Raw genomic sequence first — 25039 nt, 5'->3', positions numbered from 1 at the left:
AATTACATGACGAAAATGTTAACATCTACAAACTATGTTTTTAAAAAAATGAATAACAGAAACAACCGGAAATTTCATAAGAAAAACAAGTGCAATTTTAACAATATTCTGCCTCAGTTTATCATTTATACATGTGCATTATAACTTTAAGATCACAGCGGATCTACAAATACACAAAACATGTACTAACAGGCAGAATATTGGTACAATTCCACTTATTTTTCTTTTAATTTCAGCTTGTTCACATTATTTATAAAAAGATAGTTTGTACATCAAATTATTTTCATAATTTTTTTCAAACTAAAACAAAAAAAAAGGAGAAAAATTCTAAGTTGTCATTATTTACAGGTTATTATCACATTTATTAACATACATCCTTGACTGTTAATACCTTTAGTGTAATTTCTCTATTTCATGGGCTGGATTGGAACCTTTTGGCGGCCAGTTTTAGCCCACGGGCCACGTGTTTGACACCCTTGACGTAGATTCCCTGACCTTTGCACACTGAGCGAATACAGTAACTTGAAGAATGTGCACATTAAAGGTGTGAGATTGAGCGCATATACACCTACCGAACAAAAAAACGAATACATGTAGGTTAAAGACAAATGAGTCAAGTACATATTCATAAAGGAATGGTGTCACAAGTGCCAGTTACAGAAGTGCAGTTCTACACCTGGTTCTGATGATGCCAGTGAAGGTCGGTTAGGAGGATATTGATGCCGAAAATGAATTTAAAAAAAAAAAAAAAAAAAAATGGAGTTCTTTTAGCTCTTGACAAAAATAATCATCAACACATGTTTGTATTCCTGACCTAGCGGATGTCATTTTGTGTTTGTCGTTATATTTTCATAAACTCGTGAAACATTTACGTATGCAGATCACATCCAACTGGAACGTGTTTCCTTCTTAAAGGACGAGGCCCTCGTACGCCGGGCCCTCGGATTCGGGGGATTCTCTCTGCAGGCGGAGGTGCTCCAGGGTGTTGTGGAAATGTTTGTTGATTTGCTCCGTTTCTTCACTGGCCTCCAGACTGGGAAGATCCTCCCTGATCTTTTGGATGAGTTGGTTTAACACCTGGACGGTCACCTGAACGGGAAAATAAACACAGACAGTGTTGGATTTGGTCTCCATTACTGACATTAAGACAAAAGGAATAAACGATCAACTAAAGGAAACTTCACTACTGGCTACTGTGGTTTTACTGTGGGGCCAAAACACAGTAATGTCCTGTAATGTAATGTAAACTATCAGCATGTGAACATTATAAGACACAGTGCTTTCAATTTGAGTTTATTTTATCCACCTTTTAGTTTAGTTTTTCCAGGTTTTAGTCTGTTTTAACCATCTTGTAGTTTAGCTTTACTGTCTTTTATACATATTTTACCCACTTCTAGTCTGTTAAAACCATCTCTTAGTTTGGTTTTACTGTACTTTAGTTGAATCGTCCTTTAGTTGAATTTAGTATCTTTTATTCTGTTTTTTTTTGTTGTACAGTTAATTTTTTCCACCTTTTAGTCTACTTAAACTATCTTTAAGTCTGATTTAACCATCAAGTAGTTTGGTATGACCATCTTTAAACAAATTTTAGTCTGTTTTAACCATCTTGTAGTTTAGTTTTACTGTCTCTTATACTGATTTTACCAACTTCTAGTCTGTTAAAACCATCTCTTAGTCTAGTTTAACCATCCTTTAGTTGGATTTAGCATCTTTTACCTTGGTTTTATTGTCGTTAAGTAAATTTTTTCCACCTTTAGTTTTACTGTCTTTTGTAGAGGTTTTACCAATGACCTTTACACTTTATTCTGACTGTCTGCAAATACATAGCGGTGATGCACTGGTGGTTTTGATCCTAAACTTGTTCTGGTACTCCTGCCGGTCAGAGTTAGGAGCATCAGTACGACACACAACCACTTTAACTCAGATGATCCTGCAGTCATCAGGGTTATTCATATCCATTGTCTAATCAACAGTATTGTTTGTTTGTGTTGTATTCTTTTAAGTAGTAATGTTTATTTTAGTCTTTGACACGTAGGCACAAATGTCATTTTGTACGACATTGTAGTGTATTGAACTGTACTGTTTTGGAATATATTACACTGTTTTGCTTTGTACTGCACTTATTCCACTGTATCACTTTGTATTGCACAGATCACTGTTATTTATTTATTAAGTGGGGACAGCGGATGAAAATTAGCACTGACGCTAACTCCGGCATAGTTACATGTTTATACTGAAATGGAATGTGCAAATGTGTTCATTAATGTGCACTGTCCCATCTAAATAAAGATATATAATAATAATGATAATAATGATAAAATGACAGTAACACTATTTCTCAACCTTTTTTTAAAATACTACATCTGTGGTGAAGCCCAGCGGGTTCATTATTCACTAAATTTGTCATAAATGTTACCCAACGGCAATCTTGTTCTTCATATCCTCACTAGCATGACAGCACAGTGAAGAGGTTCTACTGATCTGAAGGGAATAGTTTCAGTTCCCTGCGTCGTTTATTATGTTGAAAAACTGACATGAAAAGCATTAAGACAAACTCGCCTGTTACAGGGTGAAAAGAGATGATCATCTCTTTTTCATGTGTTTACCAAAGCCTGAGTTTACTGCTAACTACAGGTATAAAAATAGTTTTTAAGGGTTGTTTAAAGCAAAAACAGGAACAGTTTTCTGGTTTCATACCGCGTCGTTTTCTCGCTCATAGAAGCAGACGTATCTGTTGAGGATTTCGATGAACAGCTGGACTTGCAGTGATGGGTCCATGCACTGGTTGGCGATCTTCAGTGCCTTCTTCAGACACTCCATCACCCTCTTACCATCACGGATCTAAAAAGACAACGTTAATGAGTTAGATGTGGAAATATTAGTGAATGTACTGGAGCAGAAATGAGAGAAAAATATGAATCAGAATATTTGATTAACCCCATGGGAAACTATTGTGTGTTACAGTCGCTCCATTCAAGTAGAAGAAAAAGTAGCAGGAAAGAAATTATCATGACAAGATTTTAAAAAATAATAATAAATTTAAAAAATAAATAAATAAAAATAAATATACAGGGTGTCCCATAAGTCTCCACACATAGGAAAAATAAACGTTTCTTGACATAAACCATTTTTATTTATATAATATGCTCTATATGACTGCCATTTTGTCAGGAACACATTTCAATGCGTGTCCTCCACTGCTGAAGAACTATAAAGAAGAAATATAAAGAAATACATGTTAGAACCATATGTATTATGTCTCCTATGTATGGAGACTTATGGGACACCCTGTATATATATGTAAATATACATATTAAAACTCTATAAAACACAGAACAGCAATTTGTACAATATGTACTTGACAATATATGATCAATATGATAATTAAAAGAAATATACATAAATAAGTGTTGTGCTATTAAAATTATGTGGTTACTATGTGAATATGTTACTGGGCCTGGAACTGTAAATACATTTTAGTTGTTTATATTGTGATTGAAGTGTTTATTTATTTTCTTTCCTTAAATGTACCAGAATGCGCTGTCTTGTTGTGTGCGTTTTGTTTGTAGTATCATTTTTTTTCCCTATGGGTTCTGTTTGTTTATCATGTCCAGTGTCAATCTGTGTATTATGAACACATTACTTGAAATTATAGGTGTTACATTTGTTAAATGTTGTAAAGTTCTATAAATAAAGTTTAAAAAAATAAAATTATGTGGTTAAATAGTAGAATATAGAACAGTAGAACAAACAGCATAATTGCTACCACTGTTAATGCTTACAGTTTATTGTAATTATTTGTTACCAATGTGACATTTGCTGTTCATGCTTGTTTTTCTATGCATTTTTGCTGCTCATACTGTGTTTTTATCCTCTTTATTTGCTAAATGTGACGTGTGTGACAATTCTGCCACAAACTGAATCCCCCTTTAATGGAAAATTAATAAAATGAAGTGAAGTGATATCTAGAAACATTACTGGGCAAATATCATACATTGATCTTTTTGCAGGACGATATGTGATTTAAGGTTCCCACCATTTTTTTCCTCCACATTATTATTGTATTTAATAGCAAATCACATTATTTGCACATATACAGGGTGGGGAAGCAAAATTTACAATGAACATTTAGTTGTTTTTTCTCAGCAGGCACTACGTCAGTTGTTTTGAAACCAAACATATATTGATGTCATAATCATACCTAACACTATTATCCATACCTTTTCAGAAACTTTTGCCCATATGAGTAATCAGGAAAGCAAACGTCAAAGAGTGTGTGATTTGCTGAATGCACTCGTCACACCAAAGGAGATTTCAAAAATAGTTGGAGTGTCCATAAAGACTGTTTATAATGTAAAGAAGAGAATGACTATGAGCAAAACTATACGAGAAAGTCTGGAAGATACTATTAAAGAAGAATGGGAGAAGTTGTCACCCCAATATCTGAGGAACACTTGCGCAAGTTTCAGGAAGCGTGTGAAGGCAGTTATTGAGAAAGAAGGAGGACACATAGAATAAAAACATTTTCTATTATGTCAATTTTCTTGTGGCAAATAAATTCTCATGACTTTCAATAAACTAATTGGTCATACACTGTCTTTCAATCCCCGCCTCAAAATATTGTAAATTTTGCTTCCCCACCCTGTATAACTCACACAATTCAATTTTATTCACATAGTACAAATTTGATTCTCCTCAAAAGTTGGTCTGATTATTATTTATTATTATTAACCTTTATTTGACCAGGAAAAAAGACTCGTTGAGATTAAAAATCTCTTTTGCATGAGTGTCCTGGCCAAGACAGCAGCAGCATAAGTTACAGACAATATGATTTCATCCACACATCCACATTAAAAATGTCTAAAACACTAAACACATGCATGACTGCTGAGGCTGTTAAATCCTTATAACACCCTCCTCACAACCCTCCTTCAGTGTTTGAATCCCTGAAGACAAACCCCGCTCCTACTCACCTCTTCCCCGTTTTTGTCGGTGCTGCGTCCTGACCAGAACAGATGGGCGCAGATGCTGACGGCCCTGCACTGGTCAGGTTTCTTCAGCAGTTTGGAGGCGGCGAGGGCGCACTGGGTCCTCAGAGGCTCGTGGTTCTCCTCGCTAAAACATCGCATTCGCTCGAAGGTACCGATGATCAGTGTGATGGCTGCTAGCTGAGCTTTGGAGTCGCTGATCTCATCCTCGTACAGAGAAAACGCCTGGTGGTGAGGGAAAAGAAACGGACAAGGATGATGGATGAGAAGGAGCAATAAACATCCAAAATTCATGTGTATTCTTTGGGCAAAATGCTTTTATACATATGTTGAAATTAGAAGGAGCACCTCTGAGCTGATAAATGTATATATCCTACAGAGTTGTATTATTTACTTCTACTACTGTTTAATTCTACTGTATAAGCACATAATTTTAAAAACACAACAATATTTTTGCATACTTATTTACATATATTTCTTTTAATTATCATACTGTCTAGTACATATTGTACAAACTACTCTTCTAACTGTGTTTTGTTTTTAATATGCATATTTGGGATATTAAATTCCATTAGATTAGACAGAACTTTGTTGATCCTTCCGGCAGAACCCTTGAGGTTCAAATAGCAGCACATACACCACATATACACACAAGAAATACCACAAGAAAATCGAAAAACAGTAATTATAAAAAAACAGGATGGAAAAATTGCAATTGCGCATTGGAAAGTAACAGTAGAAACAACAAGTAGCAAAGTAGCAATAATATATATATGTGTGTGTGTGTGTGTGTAATGATTTAGATATATTTTTTCTTTTTGTATTAATAATTTCTTTCCTACTACTTTTTGCTCTAGTTGAATGGAGCAACTTTAACACACATCCCCTGGGATTAATAAAGTATTCTGATTACTATTATTCTGATTTTGCATTGTCTTTATACATGCACTTTTTTTTCTTGCACTTTGTTCTGTTGCTGTCTTGACTAGTGAATTTCCCCATTGTTGGATCACTAAAGTCTCATCTGTTCTATGGAATCAGGATCATGCTCCTTCACTGGGCTGATAATTCTATTAAACATTTTACCTGTGACATGAATTCATATGCTACTGTCTCGTGGTTCTCGAAGCCAATCTCTCCTGCAGCCAGCGCCCCCTGCAGGAAGAGTCGAAGAGGCAGCTCTGCCAGTTCGGCCTTGATCAGAGCACTGATAGTCTGGTGGGCGAAGGAGAAGATCTTCTGACATTTCTTCTCCCACTTGTCGTCCTAATGGGAAACAACTGTGATCAGTGACGCATTTAATAACAGACGAATTATACAAACACAATGCAAATGTATTCAGAAATAAAACACGGTGTCGAACCGTCGAGGAGTTCTCCTTGTATCTGAATGCGAGCTGATAGGCAGCGAAGACCAGAGGAGGGAGTGTGTATCGAATTCGTTGGTTTCCACCTGCACCGAAGTGTTTCCGGGCCGTATTCAAAATCTGACGGAAAAAACACAACATGTAAGTGAACAAGATAAACAGCAAAGACCTGAAATACGTCACGGTTTAGGAGGAAAAGGTACAGTTTTATACAGAACATCCACCAATATGTCTGTATGAGTAGTGTAACCAGCTCAAATAAATGATAAACACTGAGTCTAACATGTTAAAACACAGTTAGTAGAATTAAACCTATAAGGACTCCCATTGTAACAAGTGCCCTAGATTTCTTTACATTTTTGCAACAAAAGTGCCACAAAATGTCTTTTTGCCAATTCCTTCACGTTTTTGCAAGATCTTAACTTTCAATATCTGGCCGTTAATTATAATTATATGTAATAAATACTTAAAACAGCGTGTTATAGCACAAAAATAAAAAAAGCAGATGCTAATTTTTATCGTATTTATTATGAAAAACAACTGTAGATGTTCATAACGAAACTTTGAGCTTTAAGAAACAAACTTTCAACTATTTTACGTGTTCAAACATTTTACTTTGACTACATCATTCTGTGTCCACGTTCTTCTTATTTTTAGTTCTTTCTAGTCATTTCTATTCTGTGATAGTCTGTGTTCACCTTCTGTCTAGTTGTAGACAGAGCCCCTCATTTCACTGACAAAAACATTCATCATTTGATTCAAATACATAAACTGCATGTGTGTATGCACTAGATAGATCTGCAAATAGATTTACATTGAAAGATACATTTATATAATATTTACAGCTAAAATACAACTATCAATGAACTCTAAAAAACACAAAAATACAAATAAAAACAGTGGAAAAAAAAAACAGCTAAACTTGACAAAAACATGGCACTAGTAGAACACTCCAAAACAGCACTATCAATATTATATATGATTATTTACAAGAATTCACCACTAAATCCTCACTAAAATGCTGCTAAAAGTTATAAAAATCTTGCCTCTCTCTCTCTCACCGACTGCACTCTGCTGCTCTCTGCTCCACCCACTTCCACCCCTCCCCTCAGCCAATGCAGGCCTCTACACTATTGTGTCATATAGTAATAGTGGTAATGTGAATGTCCCGTAAACACCCACCAGGTACTGCTGGTCGGGGTCTTCAGAGTGAAGCAGGTGGATGAATCGTCCTACGAGGCTCTGCTCCTCAGCAAAGTCCTCCGGATCTGGATCATCTGACGGTTGGTCTGGCTGGTCCTGGATCAGCGTGGACACCAGGTTCAAGATGGCATCCACCTACACACACAGTGGAAGAGGAGGCTTTAGTTTGTATTCGGCGCGTTTTGACTCCTAATATGAACTAATGAGACGTTACGTATATTATTTTAACATCATAAAGGTCCGAGCTGTGGATCCGACCTGCTCCTGGGCCACGATGGTGGTGTTGTAGTCCAGGGTGTTGCTCAACACATAGCAGCTCATGCTCTTGCGTGACTCGTAGTCGAAGTATTCAAAGAGTGGAGGGAAATGCTTGAGCTGCTGTACAGTGAGGATGTTGTTGTAGGTGTCCACCGGGATCTTCAACAGTCTGGTGAGTTCCTTGGACACCGCGCTGCTAGTGGCTATGCTGTACAAAGGAGAAGAACGGTTAAAGGGTTAAATAAGAGCGATACAGGAAACGACGTCCACTGTCTGTCTTTAAAGGAGCCATCTGTAATACTTCCAATTTAAAATATTCACAAGTGACTGGAAGTTATCATTAGTGTGTAGCTTTTTCCTGCTGGTCAGGGTTTAGTTTTAAATATATGTACCTGTTTTATTGATCTGAAACAGTTGGATAATATTCTTCAGCACATCTGTCATGTTCAACCTCTGACAGAAAATAAATCGTATTTAAATCAAAGATAACCTTCTGATGTCTTCACAACTAACTTATGAGTAAGGGAAAATTAAAGCTTGATGAAAATAGTGATTTAATTTATATCGTGATACATATTGATATCGTCTGATATGAAAAAAATTATCATGATATGATTTTTTCCATATTGCCCAGCTCTATTAGTTTGTTGGATTTTGTTTTTATTGTAGGGAGTGATATTTTTGATTGATTGATCATTTATTTTGAACATGTGAAAGTGGAAAGAAAAAAAAAGAAAAAAAGATATACATGTACACATACAGAAATCTACACTCCAAAATACATACAAAGAAATCTATTTACAGGGTGGGGAAGCAAAATTTACAATGAACATTTAGCTGTTTTTTCTCAGCAGGCACTACGTCAATTGTTTTGAAAACAAACATATATTGATGTCATAATCATACCTAACACTATTATCCATACCTTTTCAGAAACTTTTGCCCATATGAGTAATCAGGAAAGCAAACGTCAAAGAGTGTGTGATTTGCTGAATGCACTCATCACACCAAAGGAGATTTCAAAAATAGTTGGAGTGTCCATAAAGACTGTTTATAATGGAAAGAAGAGAATGACTATGAGCAAAACTATTACGAGAAAGTCTGGAAGATACTATTAAAGAAGAATGGGAGAAGTTGTCACCCCAATATTTGAGGAACACTTGCGCAAGTTTCAGGAAGCGTGTGAAGGCAGTTATTGAGAAAGAAGGAGGACACATAGAATAAAAACATTTTCTATTATGTACATTTTCTTGTGGCAAATAAATTCTCATGACTTTCAATAAACTAATTGGTCATACACTGTCTTTCAATCCCTGCCTCAAAATATTGTAAATTTTGCTTCCCCACCCTGTATATAATATAATATTTTAACATATTATATTATATTAGAACTGGCTAAGGCAGCAACAGAATAAAGTGCAAGTAAAAAAGTACAAAAGACAAACAATATAAAAAAAATAAGAGTATATAAATATAGATGCTATGTGGATTACAGATATAGATAATATAATAAAATGATAGAGTATATAATATATAGATACATGTAATCTATCATGTGAATACTTAAGACCTATGCCTTAATAATTGAACATATATACATCTGATTTATTCTGTATATTATATGCCTGAAAAGGAGTAAGAAGAAGCAAAACTTATTTTATATACTTACCCCATTCAGTCATAAATTCAATACTACAATAGTAAAGTCGATATTCAATCACCTTTCAAATAATGTAACACTGATCTTAAATTGGATTTAAGGGATTAAGCCAATTTAAGCAATAAATCCTGCTGCTGTAAGAACCAGTTTTCAGAAAGCACATAACAACGTAAACCTAAGTTAATGTAAACGGAGGTGATTGACAGTTTCACTGACCTATGAGAGCTCTAGGATAAACACTAGACTGATGCATCATAAGACAACAGTGTTATTTTGCCAACAGAGGATCAATCACAAGGATAGACCACCACATTTTACCTCAATCTTCAAAGAGCGAGAGGGGAAAAAGTATTAAAAGTAGTATAAATCAGTACAGGTCGGGCTTCTGTTCTCCATCGTCTATATTATTGTGTGTTAAATCTGATTGGACTTACTGTTCTAAGTTGAGCTTGTTGAATATCTCCACGGTGCTCTCTAGGACCTTATCTACGTAGTCAACACGATCAGGGTAACACTTCATGGCCAGATTGATCAGAGAGACCTGGAGAGAGACCACGTCCTCCGATGGCATATCCTGACGAGACTGGAGGACGAGGATGAAAACATGAGTCAAAACACAAATAAACACACATTAAAAACCTTAAACTCAACACAACCAGAGAAAACACATGCATTCTGTCCACAGTTTAGCATAAAAGGCTAATTAAATTACATCTATTTACACACTGTTCACATTAACCCTTTAACCCCTGAGCCCTGATTCCAGGTAAAGGTTCTGCTGTGAATCTGTGTCTGTTTCAGGTTCATTAAAGCTGCTATGAGTATGTGCCTGTGTTCCTTTTCTTCAGTGGTTTTGTTTTACTCTGTGTTTTAGGGTCAAAACAGGTGGAAGAACAGAAAAAGAGAGTAACTGAAGTTTGACAGGTTTGGACTAAATAAGGCACTAGAATGGACATCAATAAGAGATTTAAGATGTCAAACATCAACTGTGAACTGGAACACACTGAACAACAACAAGGATTTGAATTTGGGCCCAGTAGTTTTAGTTTTGGGCTCTTTTTTTCTAAATCAGTCCAGCTGTTTTTTGACACCTGTTTAACTGCATAAAGCAGTTCCATGGTCAAAACTCAGTAAAACACAGTAAAAAAAAATAAAGGAAAATCCTCACAACACTGGAAATAACAGGAAAAACAAAAAACCACACAAGGAAACAGTGTAAAAAAAAAAAAAAAAAGCCCAAATTGTCTATTTTTATAGTGAGTTTGTCTCAATGCAATGTCTATGTAAAGAATAGGTCTATTCTATCAGAACGATTTGAAAATTTTCCTATTGAACAAATGGCTGAATTTTTAAAAAATGGGTGTATGTTGTTTAATAGCAGACAGACCTGGATGACGGTCGCCACTTGCTGAGAGAAGATGTCGAACAGTTTGATTTCAGCTGGAATTCCAGGTCCGTCTTCTCGATGAGCAAACAGGGCCAGTCTAAAAACAGAAAAACCACAGCTCATGTACAAGACAAAACGAGACATACTAATGAAATTAAAGGTTTAGTGTCTTAATTTTAGTGAAATCTAGTGGTGAAGACAATGATTGCACTGTTCTGCCCTAAACTCAGCCTCAAATTAAACTCAAACTAAAGCTCTGGTTTGTGTTTTGTTCCAGTCAGTGTTTGGTTTGTCTGGGTTAGTGTTAATGAAGCGAATATTAACCCTATAAGGACTACCATTAGAACAGGCCGCCTAGATTTCATTATGTTGTTTTTGCAATATGTGTCAGAAAATTGGTTTTTTTTTGCCAATTATTTTGCACCTTACTTCAGGAAGAACTTAACTTTCAATATCTGTCCATTAATCGTCATTACTATATGTAATAAATGCTTGAAACAGTGCGTTATAGCAAAACATAAAAATAACTGACTTAAATTGTTTTTAATCACATTTATTATAAAAAACAACTGTAAATATTCTGAACAAAATTTTATGAGATTATAGAAATAAACCTTCAACAATTTTCCATGTGCTCAAACATTTAAATTTGTCTAGATCATTCTGTGTCCATGTTCTTCTTATTTTTACTTCTTTCTAGTCATTTTTTTCCTGTCGACTGTTTGTGTTCACTTTCTGTCTAGTTGTAGACAGAGCCCCTTAAAACAAAAACTGCTTTTGAAATATGTTTAATTTAAGTCTGTGTCATTGTGTTTTTGCCTCAATGCTGATGTGTTGATACTGTCTAAATTCTATACTGCTTGTATTTACGGAATTACCTTAGGTTGTTTTAGAGCATGGGTTAGGTTTTAGCTCACGTACAAATAGGGATTGTCTTCATAATCAATTGCACTGTTTGCTTAATGTCTTGGGCCCCCGTTTATAAGCTATGGAAAGCTTCTGGGGTTACCCTTTTTACATAATCATATCTTGCAGTAAATTATGAATACAAGTGGCACACATATTTTAAATTATTTGTAAATAAATGTGAACTGAACCCTCATTTCACTGACAAAAACATCCATCATCTGATTCAAATACATGCACTGCATCTGTTTCTGCCCTGGATAGATCTGCATGTAGATTTACATATATATCTAAATATACATCCATTTATATAATATTTACAGATAAAATGCAACTATCAATAAACTGCAAAAATACAGATAAAAAACAGTGGAAAAAAACTGCAAAACCAGACAAAAACACAGCAAAACATACCAGTAGAACACTCCAAATCAGCGCTATCACTATTATATACTATTATTTACAAGAATTCACCACTAAAAGCTCACTAAAAGTAATAAAAATCTTCCATCTCTCTCTCACTGACTACACTCTGCCGCTCTCTGCTCCGCCCACTTCCACCCCTCCCCCTCAGCTAATGCAGGCTCTACCCTAATGTGTTATAAACCAATAGAAAGACCCAATCTCAGCTTTAGATGTTGTTTGAATTTTGTCAATAGTGAATGATCAATGATGGTGGATGAAAAACTGTCGCCGGGGCAACAAGATGATTCCCAGTTGCATGTCGGTGACACTGGGAGTAGTTAAGTATCAAACCGTACCTGTCAATCAGAGCGATGATGATGTTCTTGACGTTGACGTGTTGATGGAGCTCAGCACAGGAACGTAGGAAGGGGTTAAGGGTCTGAAGATGGAACTCATCTGGGAAAACCTGAAGGGACCAAAACAGATCCAGGTTAGTCCAGGACTGAGGACCTGAGCTCAAACCATTCATCCAGAAACAAAATACATCCGAAAATTAATATAAACTAAATACACAACTGATGAAAAAGGCCAGAACACAAAAACTGCACAGAGTAAAGGAACAATGGTCTACAAGTACAAAAACAAATGCACCACAACCTCAAACACAACTCACTACATGAACGAAATCTGATCAGTTTGATGATTTAGAAAAGCACAGATCCAAGTCAGTATCCTGTTCGAACATTTTAATTTAGGCAACATCTACACCATTCCACACATAAATCTTCACTTTAAATCTGTGCTTTATGATGAAAACAATCTGTTTTCTGACAGTTTTGGAAGGACATGTCATGTAACTACACAAAAGCTGTTAGCAGAGAAACGAGGACAGATTCACCTATAATTCAGGTTTCCTGTTGAATTAACAGATGTTTGTTGGTGGAACTGTCTAGTTTTGTTCCTTAAAAGGTCACGTGACAGAGGTGAACGATAAAACAAGATCCAGAGTGTCGATGTTTTTAAACATCTGCACCAAAAAGTCGTTCCAGGAGGTTAAACGGCTGGAGTGGTGTGGACGATGGTAGAAACACATAAACTAAAAGGCATTTTAAGATAAATACAGATTACATGAACATACCCTTGGGTTTAATTAGGCTATTAGGGCTGGGCAATATGGAAAAAAATCATATCACAATAATTTTGTTCATATCAGACGATACTGATATGTATCACAATATAAATCAAATCACTATTTTTGTCAAGCTTAAATTTTCTGTTACTCATAAGTTAGTTGTGAAGACATCAGAAGGGGGGAGAGAGAGAGAGACTGTCTTACCGTCTTTAAAGCATCTTAAGTTTCATTTTCAGGTTTACAGCTGTATGGTTTGTATGGTATTAGTATTGTGGTAGGCACGAACCGCAATCTATCTATCTATCGAAATGGTATCGGTCTCATATTTATATTGAGGAAAAGTTATATCACAATATAAATCGTTATCGTTTTATTGCCCAGCCCTATAGGCTATTACTAAATACATACTTAAATTACATACTTATACACTGATCCCTTGCCAATTCGAGCTTTAAGTTCTGCGGTTTTAGTTATTCGCGGATTTTTTGTAAGTGTTATTTTATATAAAAATGTTAAAAGAGAGAGAGAGAGAGAGAGAGAAAACGTAGAAATGTCAGTTCATGCATGCCCATGTACATGTGTTTGTGTGTGTTGATGCTCGAGACCAAAGAGAGCGAGAGAGAACTGATTCGTTTCTTGTGCGTATGAGAGGAAAAGAGAGCTGGGAGTAGATGTGCGTGTGTACGTATACGATGGATAAGCGTCATGAATGAAGAGAGGAGAGAGTACGTATCAGCTGTTAGTACGTATGCACGTGTGTGTGTGTGTGTGTTTTGTCTACTTATTCATAAAATATATTTATTTATATGTAATTTCTTTTATGTAATTTATACATGTAGTACATATTATCATTTGTATACATGTACATTAAATTTATGTATATATTTTTGTGCATGTACATGTCCGACTGACATTTTCTTGTGTTATTAATCATTCTTTTCTTTCAGATGTTTTACAGTACGTACATGTACATGTATCCAATCTATATATATGCATGTATACATGTACTAATCATTGTTTTCTTTTATATATATCTCATTTATTTCATAATTATTACATTTGCAGTACTTATATACTATTTATAGATACATACATACATGTACCTAGGTCTAGGATAGGCTTGGGGGGCTCCGGCTCCAGTTCGCGGATTTTCATTTTCGCGGGGGGGCGCCGGTCCCCATTAACCGCGAAAAATAAGGGATCACTGTATATCAATGTTACTACTAATATTATCACTTTATAATAATTATTGTTAATAGTTCTGTTATTATGAAGCACTTTAAGTGTATATATAAATATATATACACACACACGCCAAATATACATATTACAGCACTCTACTAAACCCAATTAGAACAGCAAATCATAAAATATGTGCCAGACAAATATTATCAACATAAGTAAAATAAATATAAGCAACTAAGTGTGAAAATAATGTTGTGTGTAATTATCATAATTATGTGGTTATGAGGTGGAATTAAAATATAAATGTAATATTGTGCAGATTATAATATTATAACAAAATTATTTATTCATTATCATTCATTATTATCACTGCTTATTATTTATTTCTACTAGTACTTTCTACTGTGTAGTTGCCTGTTTTTCTATAGTTATTGTTATCACTATTTTCTTATAATAGTTCATATATGTGTACATTCAGTTTTGCGCTGCTACTGGAACCTTAATTTCCTGAGGGATCAATAAAGTTTTATCTATTTCCTGTTCTAATCCGCGCCTTATTATTCTCAGATATAGAATAAGTCCTTTTATGATGTATAATGCATGTTCGGGTATGAGTCCTGAACTAAAAGCTGACCCCGCCTCCATCGGCTGAATGACATAAACTCCACCTTTAATAGGAGCTCAGTGTCTGCTCTGATCCCATGGTTATTGTTTGTATTCCCAGTATTTACCTGAATGATGCATTCCATTAGATACTCCTGAGCCAACGAGTCTCTGCAGTTCACCACCTGCTCCAACACTCCAGAGAGAACAATCTGTCCACACAAACACAGCATTGCATTATGGGTTGGTGCTTCATCAATCAGCAGATTTACAGGTTGGCTGTAGGTAAATGAGTCCAAAATGAATGGAAAATACTGGAAGGAAAACGCTACAACACACAGTCCAAGTCTACGCAAACATCAGGGAAACTGGTTATAGTTTAATTTAATTCACCAACATCTCACAGATGTTTTTATTTTACTTTTTAGTTTTGTTTTATAACTTTATTTGTTATGTATTGGCTTTTTATTAATATTGCTTGCACTGACTGGAATAGCACTGAACACACAATGACAAAGGCTATTCTATTCTATTCTATAAGACAAAGTCGGACCTGTTTGTACTTCTCCACGTTGACGCCCTCCAGCTGACTCAGACGGACCAGGTTGGTACCGACCAGAATCCTCAGCTCCTGTCGTTCCTTTTCTCTCTTCTCTCGGTCGCGGCTGTGACCCTGATGCTGCATTCGAACCCACAATTTGTTCATTTCTGCAAAGTTTAGGAGGACGAAGTCGACAGAGTCGGCGATGTCGCCCGTCATCTCCTCTGTTCCTCTGGTAAAAGAAACGAAGAGGGTTTGGAAACGACATGAATAAGAGGAATAGATGGATTATTTCACTTTTTTATTTAAACTTCTATTTATTCAAGTTTTATGACAATTTTACAAACAAAACATAAAAAACAGTCAGTAAAAATTTAAATTACAATGATGCTACAAGACTGGTTTATGTAACATATGCTTGTGCAACATCACCAGCACACTGAGGTAGTACATAATGTTTGTACAGTAGCTCATATCATATAGTAAAATAAAACACATAAGTGAATCAAGAATGTTATTTCTTTGCAATCAAAGTGAAAAGGAAGACAAGCAGAGAAAGCAAAACAAAAAGTGACAGATATCCATTACGTTACATATTTAAGTCCAAATTATACTGCACTCCCAAAAGTTCCAGTGGCTTCCTCCATTTGAGCAAGAAAACATGAGTCCTTTTATGAATGTAGCGTTCTAGTTTTACCAGTATCAGCATTATTTCACTTTTAATCAGCAACTGAGAAAACTAGCTCAGGGAAGGAAAGATGAACAGTTTTGCCTCCGTTAATTCTGTGAATATACATGTAAGACCAAATAACACATAGTTGGGAGGGTAAGACAAACATAAATTAACAAAGGTCCATAAGTATTAATGTCATGTTTTCTCTGTTCAGCAGATGTGACTGAAGAGTGGATTTTCAACTTTAATTCAAGGGAATAAGCACAACTATTGTCTTAACCGTTAAAGAATTACAACCATTTTACCCATAGTCTGTCCATTTTCAGAGGCTCAGAAGTAATTGGACAAAGAAAATGGATGTAATTCCTCAATGGTTAGAGTTCTATTTTAGTTAAAGCTGTTGAATTAAAGCTGAAAGTCCACACTTCAATCACACCTGGACTGTGATGATTTAAGAGGAAAAACTGGAAAATCTGTGTCACATGTCACATGACTGTATGTGATGTCTGGTCGACTTCACATCATTTCACTTGAATATGAGAAAATGATGTAAATTTAACCCTTTTAAGAGGATTGTGCCTCTAGTGACACATTTCTGCATCTACCGTCACTCAAAGTACTGTAACTCCTGAACTGCTACTGACAAAATTCAAACAGCATCTAAAGCTGAGATTGGGTTCTTTCTATTGGTCTGTAACACATAAGGGTAGAGGCCTGCATTAACTGAGGGGGAGGGGTGGAAGTGGGCGGGGCAGACAGCAGCAGAGTGCAGTCGGTGAGAGAGAGATGGAAGATTTTTATTACTTTTAGCAGCGTTTAAGTGAGGTTTTAGTGGTGAATTCTTACAATTAATTGTATATAATAGTGATTGTGCTGTTTTGGAGTGTTTTTGTCAAATTTCTGTGATTTTTTCAGTGTTTCTGAGGTTTGTATAATTCATTGATAATTGTAATTTAGCTGTAAATATTATAAAAATGTATGTATGTTTCTCTATATATGAAAATCAATATGCAGATCTATCCAGGGCAGAAACAGAAATGAGGGGCTCTGTCCACAACTAGACAGAAAGTGAACACAGACTATCACACAGGATCAAAATGACTAGAAACATTTTGTTTGACCATGTTTTATGGTTCTTTGTTATCTGATGATTCTATGTGCTTGAAATAAAACTAAACTAACTAACTAATTAACTAACTAGAAAGAACCAAAAATAAGAAAAAGAGCATGGACACAGAATGCTCTAGACAAACTAAAATGTTTGAGCGGATATAAAATAGTTCAAAGTTTCTTTCTATAATCTCATTTTTCGTTATGAACATTTACAGTTATTTATTATAGTAAATATGATAAAAATTCAACTCTGGTTTTTTTTTTTTTTTTTTGCTGTAACACACTATTTTAAGCATTAACTGCATATATTAATGAAAATCTATGGCTGGATATTGAAAGCCAAGTTCTTCCTGAAAAAAGGTGCAAAAGAATTGGCAAAAGAGACATTTTCTGACACTTATATTGCAAAAACAACATAATGAAATCTATCTGGCCTGTTCTAATGGTAATTAAATATGAGATTTATTCTTTTATTTTGGTTTTTATTCTTCTGTACAGCACTTTGGTCCACTGTGGTTGTTTTAAAATGATTTATAAATAAAGTTGGATTGGATTGGAAATATATTGTGCTCATATTGTGCATAAGGTTGGTTTTATTGTCACTTCTTTCTTTTTCTGTTTATACTTGGGCTTGTGTGTTTTATTGAGCTCAAATAGAATGCTGTTGTAGAATATTCTGATGCATGGATGAATAATAGAGAAGGCAGATGCCGTTCTTACTCTGTTTGTTCTCCGTCGTCGGGCAGGATGTTGCGTGTACACTGCAGCAGGTAGTTTCTGAGGAACAGGCCTCTGAGCGGGTGTTGGACGCCACGACACATTTCAACCAGGTCCTTTAAAATGTCCTTACGAGACTGAGGGAAGGAGCGTACGTAGACCACGCCCACGGTGATGAGGAGGTAACTGGGAGAAATGGAGACACAACGGGAATAACAGAGGATGTCAAACTTAAACTGTTTTAATCCTATTTCTGATTTAATGTTGTATTCATGCAGTATCGGCAGACTCCATCAGACACCAACCTCCAGTCGGTTTATACAAGAATCTGCACTTAAACAACACTGAACCCATTTACAGCCACATTAATACTCCGATTATTAGTGATCATGTAAAGAGTATAATCTGATATGTTTTATCAGATAACAGGAGTAATCTGATTATGAGACATCAGGTTAGCACACCTAGATTTGTCAACTGCACATTAGAAAGTACTAGTAGAAAGAAATAATAAAGTAGTAATAATAATAATAATAAATAATGTTATATTATAATCTACACAACATTACATTCATACTTTAATTTCATCTCATAACCACATAACTATAATTACACACAACAATATTTTTACACACTTGTTTATGAATAGTTCTTTTACTTTTCATATTGATATTTGTTTAGTATATATTGTACAAACTGCTGTTCTAATTGTGCTTTAATATGTATATTTGGTATATATGTATATATATTTAGAGCTATAATATATGTGTGTATATTCAGAGCTTTAAATATATGTGCATATACAGTACACACACATATATATATATATTTTTTTGTAGTATTGATAATTTGTTTTCTACTCCAGTGTCTTCATGCATGTATTCTTGTTAATCTGTTAATTCTTTTCCATCTGCACATGTGGAAGAACAATTCAATCATAGAAAAGAGAAGTGATGTAGAAAACAAAAACAGGAAGTTTGATTCTAACGTCACTATGTACGTACGAACTCCGACTGAAATAATAGACTGAAACGTCTAAACCAAGATTTATGGATAACCGTATTTCTGAAGTGCATGTAAACATATCAGATCTGATTATTACAATCTGATTCTAACAGTTATCAGACTCTTATGCTCCTGTAAACAGGGCCACTGATGTGCTACTCACAGCCTGGGGATGATGTTTCCTGCGTACTGGACCAGTTCGTACAGATCCGCCACCTTCCGTCCCTTTGCAAACTCGTCGGTCAAATAAACCTCTAAGTAATGGAGTTCATCTGAGATCGCCATGTCTGGAGAGACCACGTTAAAGACCAACGCCATCAAAACGGGTTTCAACGCTGCTCAACACAACACGTCATTACAATAAAACTGAGCCCAGTGTAAAACCATCCCTTCAGTGTAAAGGATACAGAGTTCGTAGTAGCTCTTTGGAGACAGCATTGAGGTTCTCAGCTCCCCCAGCATGTTGGAGGCATGTTTCAGGGCGTCCATGAGCTTGTTCTTGTCCTGCAAACAATAAGACAAATCAATGGAGATGTTTACGCCTTTACAACCGAAAAACACACAATATAAACTCTGTTTTTCCTGACGAATCAACGTCCCTTAAAGGAGTGATATTTTGCTTTTTTAAATGGAATTCTTCCTTTTCCAACATTTCCCTGGGGTCTGCATAAACTGTAAATGCTTTGTTTGAGTCTGAATTCTTCATTAATTCAACTCCACAGGTCCATCTTCAACCCTATTTCTGAGTAATGACACCAGAAAGGTGGTTTGGAGCGCTGGCCCTTTAAATGCACATGAGCCACTACAGGCCCTGCCCCCTCCAAGTTGTGGGCTGTGCTGCTCTGTCCCGTTCAACCGACAACTGAACATTTTAGGTAACCGTCTCAAAGTTTGGACATATTTTCAGTACGGACTACAAACGCTGCTGCTGACAAACAATTACAGAGAAATACTGGAGAAATGTTCGTCTGAAGTCTGGACCTTATATGTGCAAATGTGGAGACGGAACTAGTTATAAAATGGAACAAATTCGGCAGGAATTCACACAGGTTGTAGAAATCCTCTGGATTTTTGCCGGAATGACTATAATGACAGTTTTGCAGCAGCTGGAGGGTTCAAATTCAAACTGTATGAACTATTAGGGTCCAAATACACAAACAAATGAACCAAAAACTAAGAAAAGTGGGTTTAGACAAATACGACCCCTTTAAACAAAAGTGCATTCTGTGCAGCACAATTACACTGCAAAACAAAGTTTGTTAAGAGTTGAAATCTGCACTAAAATAAACATTTTTCCTTAAACAAAAGTGCATGATGTCACTAACGACCTATCGAATTTTCCCGTCAACAATTTGTCAACTGGTTGACAAAGGTTCAAGGTTCATTTTTTTCTCATTCATTTCCATGTTTGCACATCTTCTTTTCCTTTGAACTTTTCCCTTCAGGTCGTCTCCACAGCCAGTCATCTTCCTCCATTTAACCCCATCCTCTGCATCCTCTTCTCTCACACCAACTGCCTTCATGTCCTCTTTCACCAGATCCATAAATCTGACTCTTTTTTCATCATAGTATCAAATGGTATCGTGAGTATCAGTTCTCATGACATCCCTAATCTGTTATACTCTTTATCAGCATTAAACCATACTGCTGTTCACAAGTGTTCATTTCTGCCCTTAGCCTCGCTTCCACTGCTCTTTCCCGCAGCTTCAACGTATGGCTCATCAACTTTATTCCTCTGTAGTTTCCACAACTCTGCACGTCTCCCTTGTTCTTATAGAGGGGCACCAGCACACTGCTCCTCCATTCCTCAGGCATCTTCTCACTCTCTAAGATCTTGTCCATGTTTGCACATGAAACAACAAAATCTGTCCTCAGGTCCCAGTGCAATAAGGTAAACAGGAAGATAAAAGTAAAATGGTAAAGGTATCTAAAAACAGACACATAAAAACATTCACTCATTAATAACAAATTCCTTAGTCGTTGAAGCCCTAATGATGGCTAAAAAAACATGTCATTTACATTATGTTGCACTTCTCTCTTATAGATCCATGTAAATCCTACATACTGTCTTTAAGAGCTGCACTGTTGAGTTAAGCATCCATGAAATCCATTTAGGTAAAACAGAAGTATGTGAGCAGCAAGAGCAACATAATGAAATAAAAAACAAATGAGAGTCAAAACAGCGTGTCCCATCAGTGGAGGTTTGAGTAAATGAAAGGTTTTTACCAAGCATCGTTTCATCTGGAACGACTGGACCTTCACAGCCTGAACAGCTTCATCCAGAAGCTTCTCCTGTTCGTCCTGAGGAGACTGTTGAGTGGTCGGCTGTAAAAACCAGACAGAAAACACAAATCGGCATCAGGATTGTGTCCAAACATCATCCACTCCAAAAACTGCAAAGTCAATCTAACTAAACACATTGAAAATATGAACCCTGGTTTGGATTCTCAGGTGTGAAAACATCACCAGGACGGATCATGACTCACTACTTTTCACATCAAGAGAGAATCAATCAGTTAAAAAAAGAATAGAAAAGTGCATCTGAAATGGAAATGATGTTGGATTTGTGAAAGTCTAAACCTCCTTTTCAACTGTTTAATTCTTGTGTTTGTGAATGGGTTTTCCAGTCATGTTCTGCCTATAGTTTCAGTGAAGAAACAGTATAACTGAATCATGATTTCTCTTCAGCTTTAACAGCCAGGAAACAATCAATTAAAACCATAAAGAGGAAATAAGAAAAGAGAATCAGCCACAGAGAACGACTCACATCAAGTTAGAGAAAATCTTTTAGACTGTTTAACACATGAGTGAAAAGACTGAACTTGACACTAAAGTGATGATTACATGTTGAATATTTATCTTTTATTTTGCTGTCTTTTCTCTTCTAGTTCTGATTAATTTATTTCTGGGTATTAATTATGAGTATCTGCATTTATGGAAGCATTCAGGGATATGCAAGGAATGTGTGAACTGTTGGATGTGTGTGGCCTTTGACCTTTAGGTGACACTGAATGAGAAACCATCATGAAAACAGACTCGCGAGCTCAGTTTGAGTTTGGAAAAACACGGTTACTTATTAGTATTGTTTGCTTTATCCAGAAATGTGATCTGAGAAGAGGAAGAGCTGTAGAAATTCTGTCAACAGACACCGTCGCCTACATGAGGAATGAGTTCATCTCTGTAACATCCTGGGCTCAGGTGATAATAATAAAAAAAATAATAATAATAATAACGATAATAATAATAATAATAATAATAATAATAATAATAATAATAATAATAATACATTTTATTTATAAGCGTCCTTCAAGACACCCAAGAACACTGTACAACAAGATAAAACAGACAATGCATAAAATACAAAGAAATAAACACACAGATAAAAGAATAATTACGATATATAGAAATGAAGATGTAAAATGGAGAGTAAAACTTATGGTGGGTGATTCCACAGATCAACTGATTTTCAAGTTCTACATGTTTACCAAAAAGCCCATCCTGACTGTGATAAACTGGGGCTGTATCAGTGCCTATGGCTGCTGTGAAAATGCACCATAAGTAGATCCCAATGTGCTGTGATGTACTGTATTTGTATAACTTGTCTGATGGAAATATAGTGGGAAACGACATATACTTGATTAATGTACTTTTAGTGGCTGCAAAAAAGCTATTACAAGGAACTGGGGAAAGACAGAAACACCAACAAAGGACCAATGGATCACAATTATTGAATGAACATGTACAATGGAAAAAATAACTCACAAACTGTGACTACAAGAAGCACAAATGGACAAAAAAAGAGAATGAATGGACTGATTACAGTATTCAGAATGGTGGAAGCACTGAATAAATCTGAATGTAATGTCATGTAGTGTACCCAAGCAAGGTTTGTTTTATTTTTGTTTTTGTTGATTATATGTTTGTAAAATTTCAATAAAAACTTAAGCGAACCAAAAAGAAAATGCACCGCAAGTATATGTACCACTGATGCAAAGCCATATATTGGACTTTTACAGAGACCTACAGCAGCTCACACACATGGGTAAACACTTTGCACTAAGAAAGTATTTCACTGTAGCTTTCAAACAAAAGAAAAGCAACAAAACTGCTGTCCTGCAAAACAAAATACAGATACAACTGAGTTTTCTGAAAACAGTGTCAACAGAACATCCTTATATTATTCAATATCTGCACCAATGTGTTGAAAAGCCTGACTGACATCTGTCACGCAATTAGATATTTGCAATAAGGAGCACTTTAAGGAGTTATAATTGTGATTTAGACCTACAGTCTCCTACAGTACTAATAGAAGCTGCAGATGTGTAAGAGTTGTGTTATATTAAAAGCTGTTTCATGCATTATTATGATTGAATTTGAGCTAAAGATACTAAGAAGATACTTTGTATTTCTGCAGATATCCTTAAGATGTCTGTTTACATGGAGCAAAAGGTGAAAAGAATAACACAACCCAAGCATAACACTGGTCTACAAGGAAAATGCTTCCAGAATAAAAGTAATGAAATTTTACCACATGAGAGTCACTGATAAAGAAAAATCAAGTAAAAATGCTGGTTGGCTGAACTTTCCAAGATACAGCCTTGGGTCAAAATGTGAAACTCAAGAATAAACAAGAGAATGGGTTTGACTCAAAAGGAATATTTGTCTCAGAGCTACAAGATCTACTTCAAAACACTGTCTGCACATTAGAATACATTCACTTTACAGGTTCTATTTAGTGGAAGATTTATAAAACTATTATATAAATGTGCATAAACCAATATATATGTATAATAACACTTAATCATATACCTTGAAAACATCAGCAAACCAGCACTTTTGTCATTTATTTTCCAATTAATCTTATTAAAATATGTAACATTTAGCACATTTAATCTCTGAAGCAAATCATTTCTAAAAAACATTGTAGAGCAGTGTAATAAATGACAATAAAAACAGAATAGACAGAAAATAACATCAGCATCAGCTCCGGGTCAAACTGTTCTACTAAATATTAATATAAGTCTAGAATGTCTCCCCATATTCTGGTTAAATGGACCTGATGACCCCAGTCCATTCCAGCTTCCATTAAACCACAACATGGTGGAACATCACGTAAAGAACATGTTTAATTCCATCTCAGTTCCGCATCCAGGATGATCTATTAACGGTCCACAGGCTGAACCGGGTCAACAACACAATTTTCACTGCCTCCAGTTTGGACATAACAGTCCTTAAAATTAAAATAATGCATCGTATGAGCATGCTAACAGCTGTCACACCGTCTTTTGTCCTAAAAATTACAGAATATACAATCCTTCACCCAGTTCACAGAGCATTTCACCTCACATCAGGGCTTAGAAATGACTGAGTTTCTCACAGATTTCGTACATATTAGTTAAAAGGGTTAGCTTTAGCGCGTCGGCTAACTGACGTCCGACGGAAGCGTTAATGTAGGCCAGAGCCTCTGACAAACAGGCGGATTCCACTTCCAGACACACACCCGCTGCACCGGCCGCAGTTTAACACATTTAACGACACAACAACCTCCAAATGCACCGCTTAACACTCAGTTTAGAGTAAAACTCACCATGGTTTTAGACGTGAATCAGGTGAGCGGGGTAGACTCGGCTGTCATGTGATTCAGGACCAAGACCGGACTGAAACTAACCCGGAAGTGTCGCAAAGTGCCGTTCCTTACACGGCCACTAGGGGTAGTACTGATGAGAGGTTTATTTATTTATTTATTTATTTATTTATTTATTTATTTTTTGAACGCAATAAAAAATACAATCAAATGACAAATTTATATATCAAAACTATAAAAAAGGAGACAAGAACAAAAAACAAACAAAAATAAAGTAATAAATCAACTACACTCAGGGGTCTGCTACACATTA

General features: G+C 35.7%; 1 protein-coding gene across 1 annotated transcript; it reads right to left on the bottom strand.

The window, feature by feature from the left end:
* Window positions 1–288: 288 nt before the first annotated feature.
* LOC115416137 (vacuolar protein sorting-associated protein 35) lies at window positions 289–24821 on the bottom strand. Its single transcript, XM_030129861.1, has 17 exons — window positions 24730–24821; window positions 21369–21467; window positions 19550–19646; window positions 19306–19429; window positions 18141–18323; window positions 15647–15866; window positions 15222–15305; window positions 12530–12639; window positions 10863–10959; window positions 9910–10058; window positions 7816–8023; window positions 7537–7692; window positions 6352–6474; window positions 6075–6254; window positions 4974–5213; window positions 2698–2841; window positions 289–1089 (listed from the first exon to the last, which is right to left on the bottom strand). Exons 1-17 carry the CDS (start codon window positions 24730–24732, stop codon window positions 910–912), a joined length of 2397 nt encoding a protein of 798 aa, XP_029985721.1. The 5' UTR covers window positions 24733–24821; the 3' UTR covers window positions 289–909.
* Window positions 24822–25039: the final 218 nt, after the last annotated feature.

The sequence above is a fragment of the Sphaeramia orbicularis genome, chromosome 3 (genome assembly GCF_902148855.1).
Source record: "Sphaeramia orbicularis chromosome 3, fSphaOr1.1, whole genome shotgun sequence".
NCBI lineage: Eukaryota > Metazoa > Chordata > Actinopteri > Kurtiformes > Apogonidae > Sphaeramia > Sphaeramia orbicularis.
Note: the sequence above shows the minus strand (reverse complement) of the source record. Positions and strands in the feature narration are given on the sequence as shown.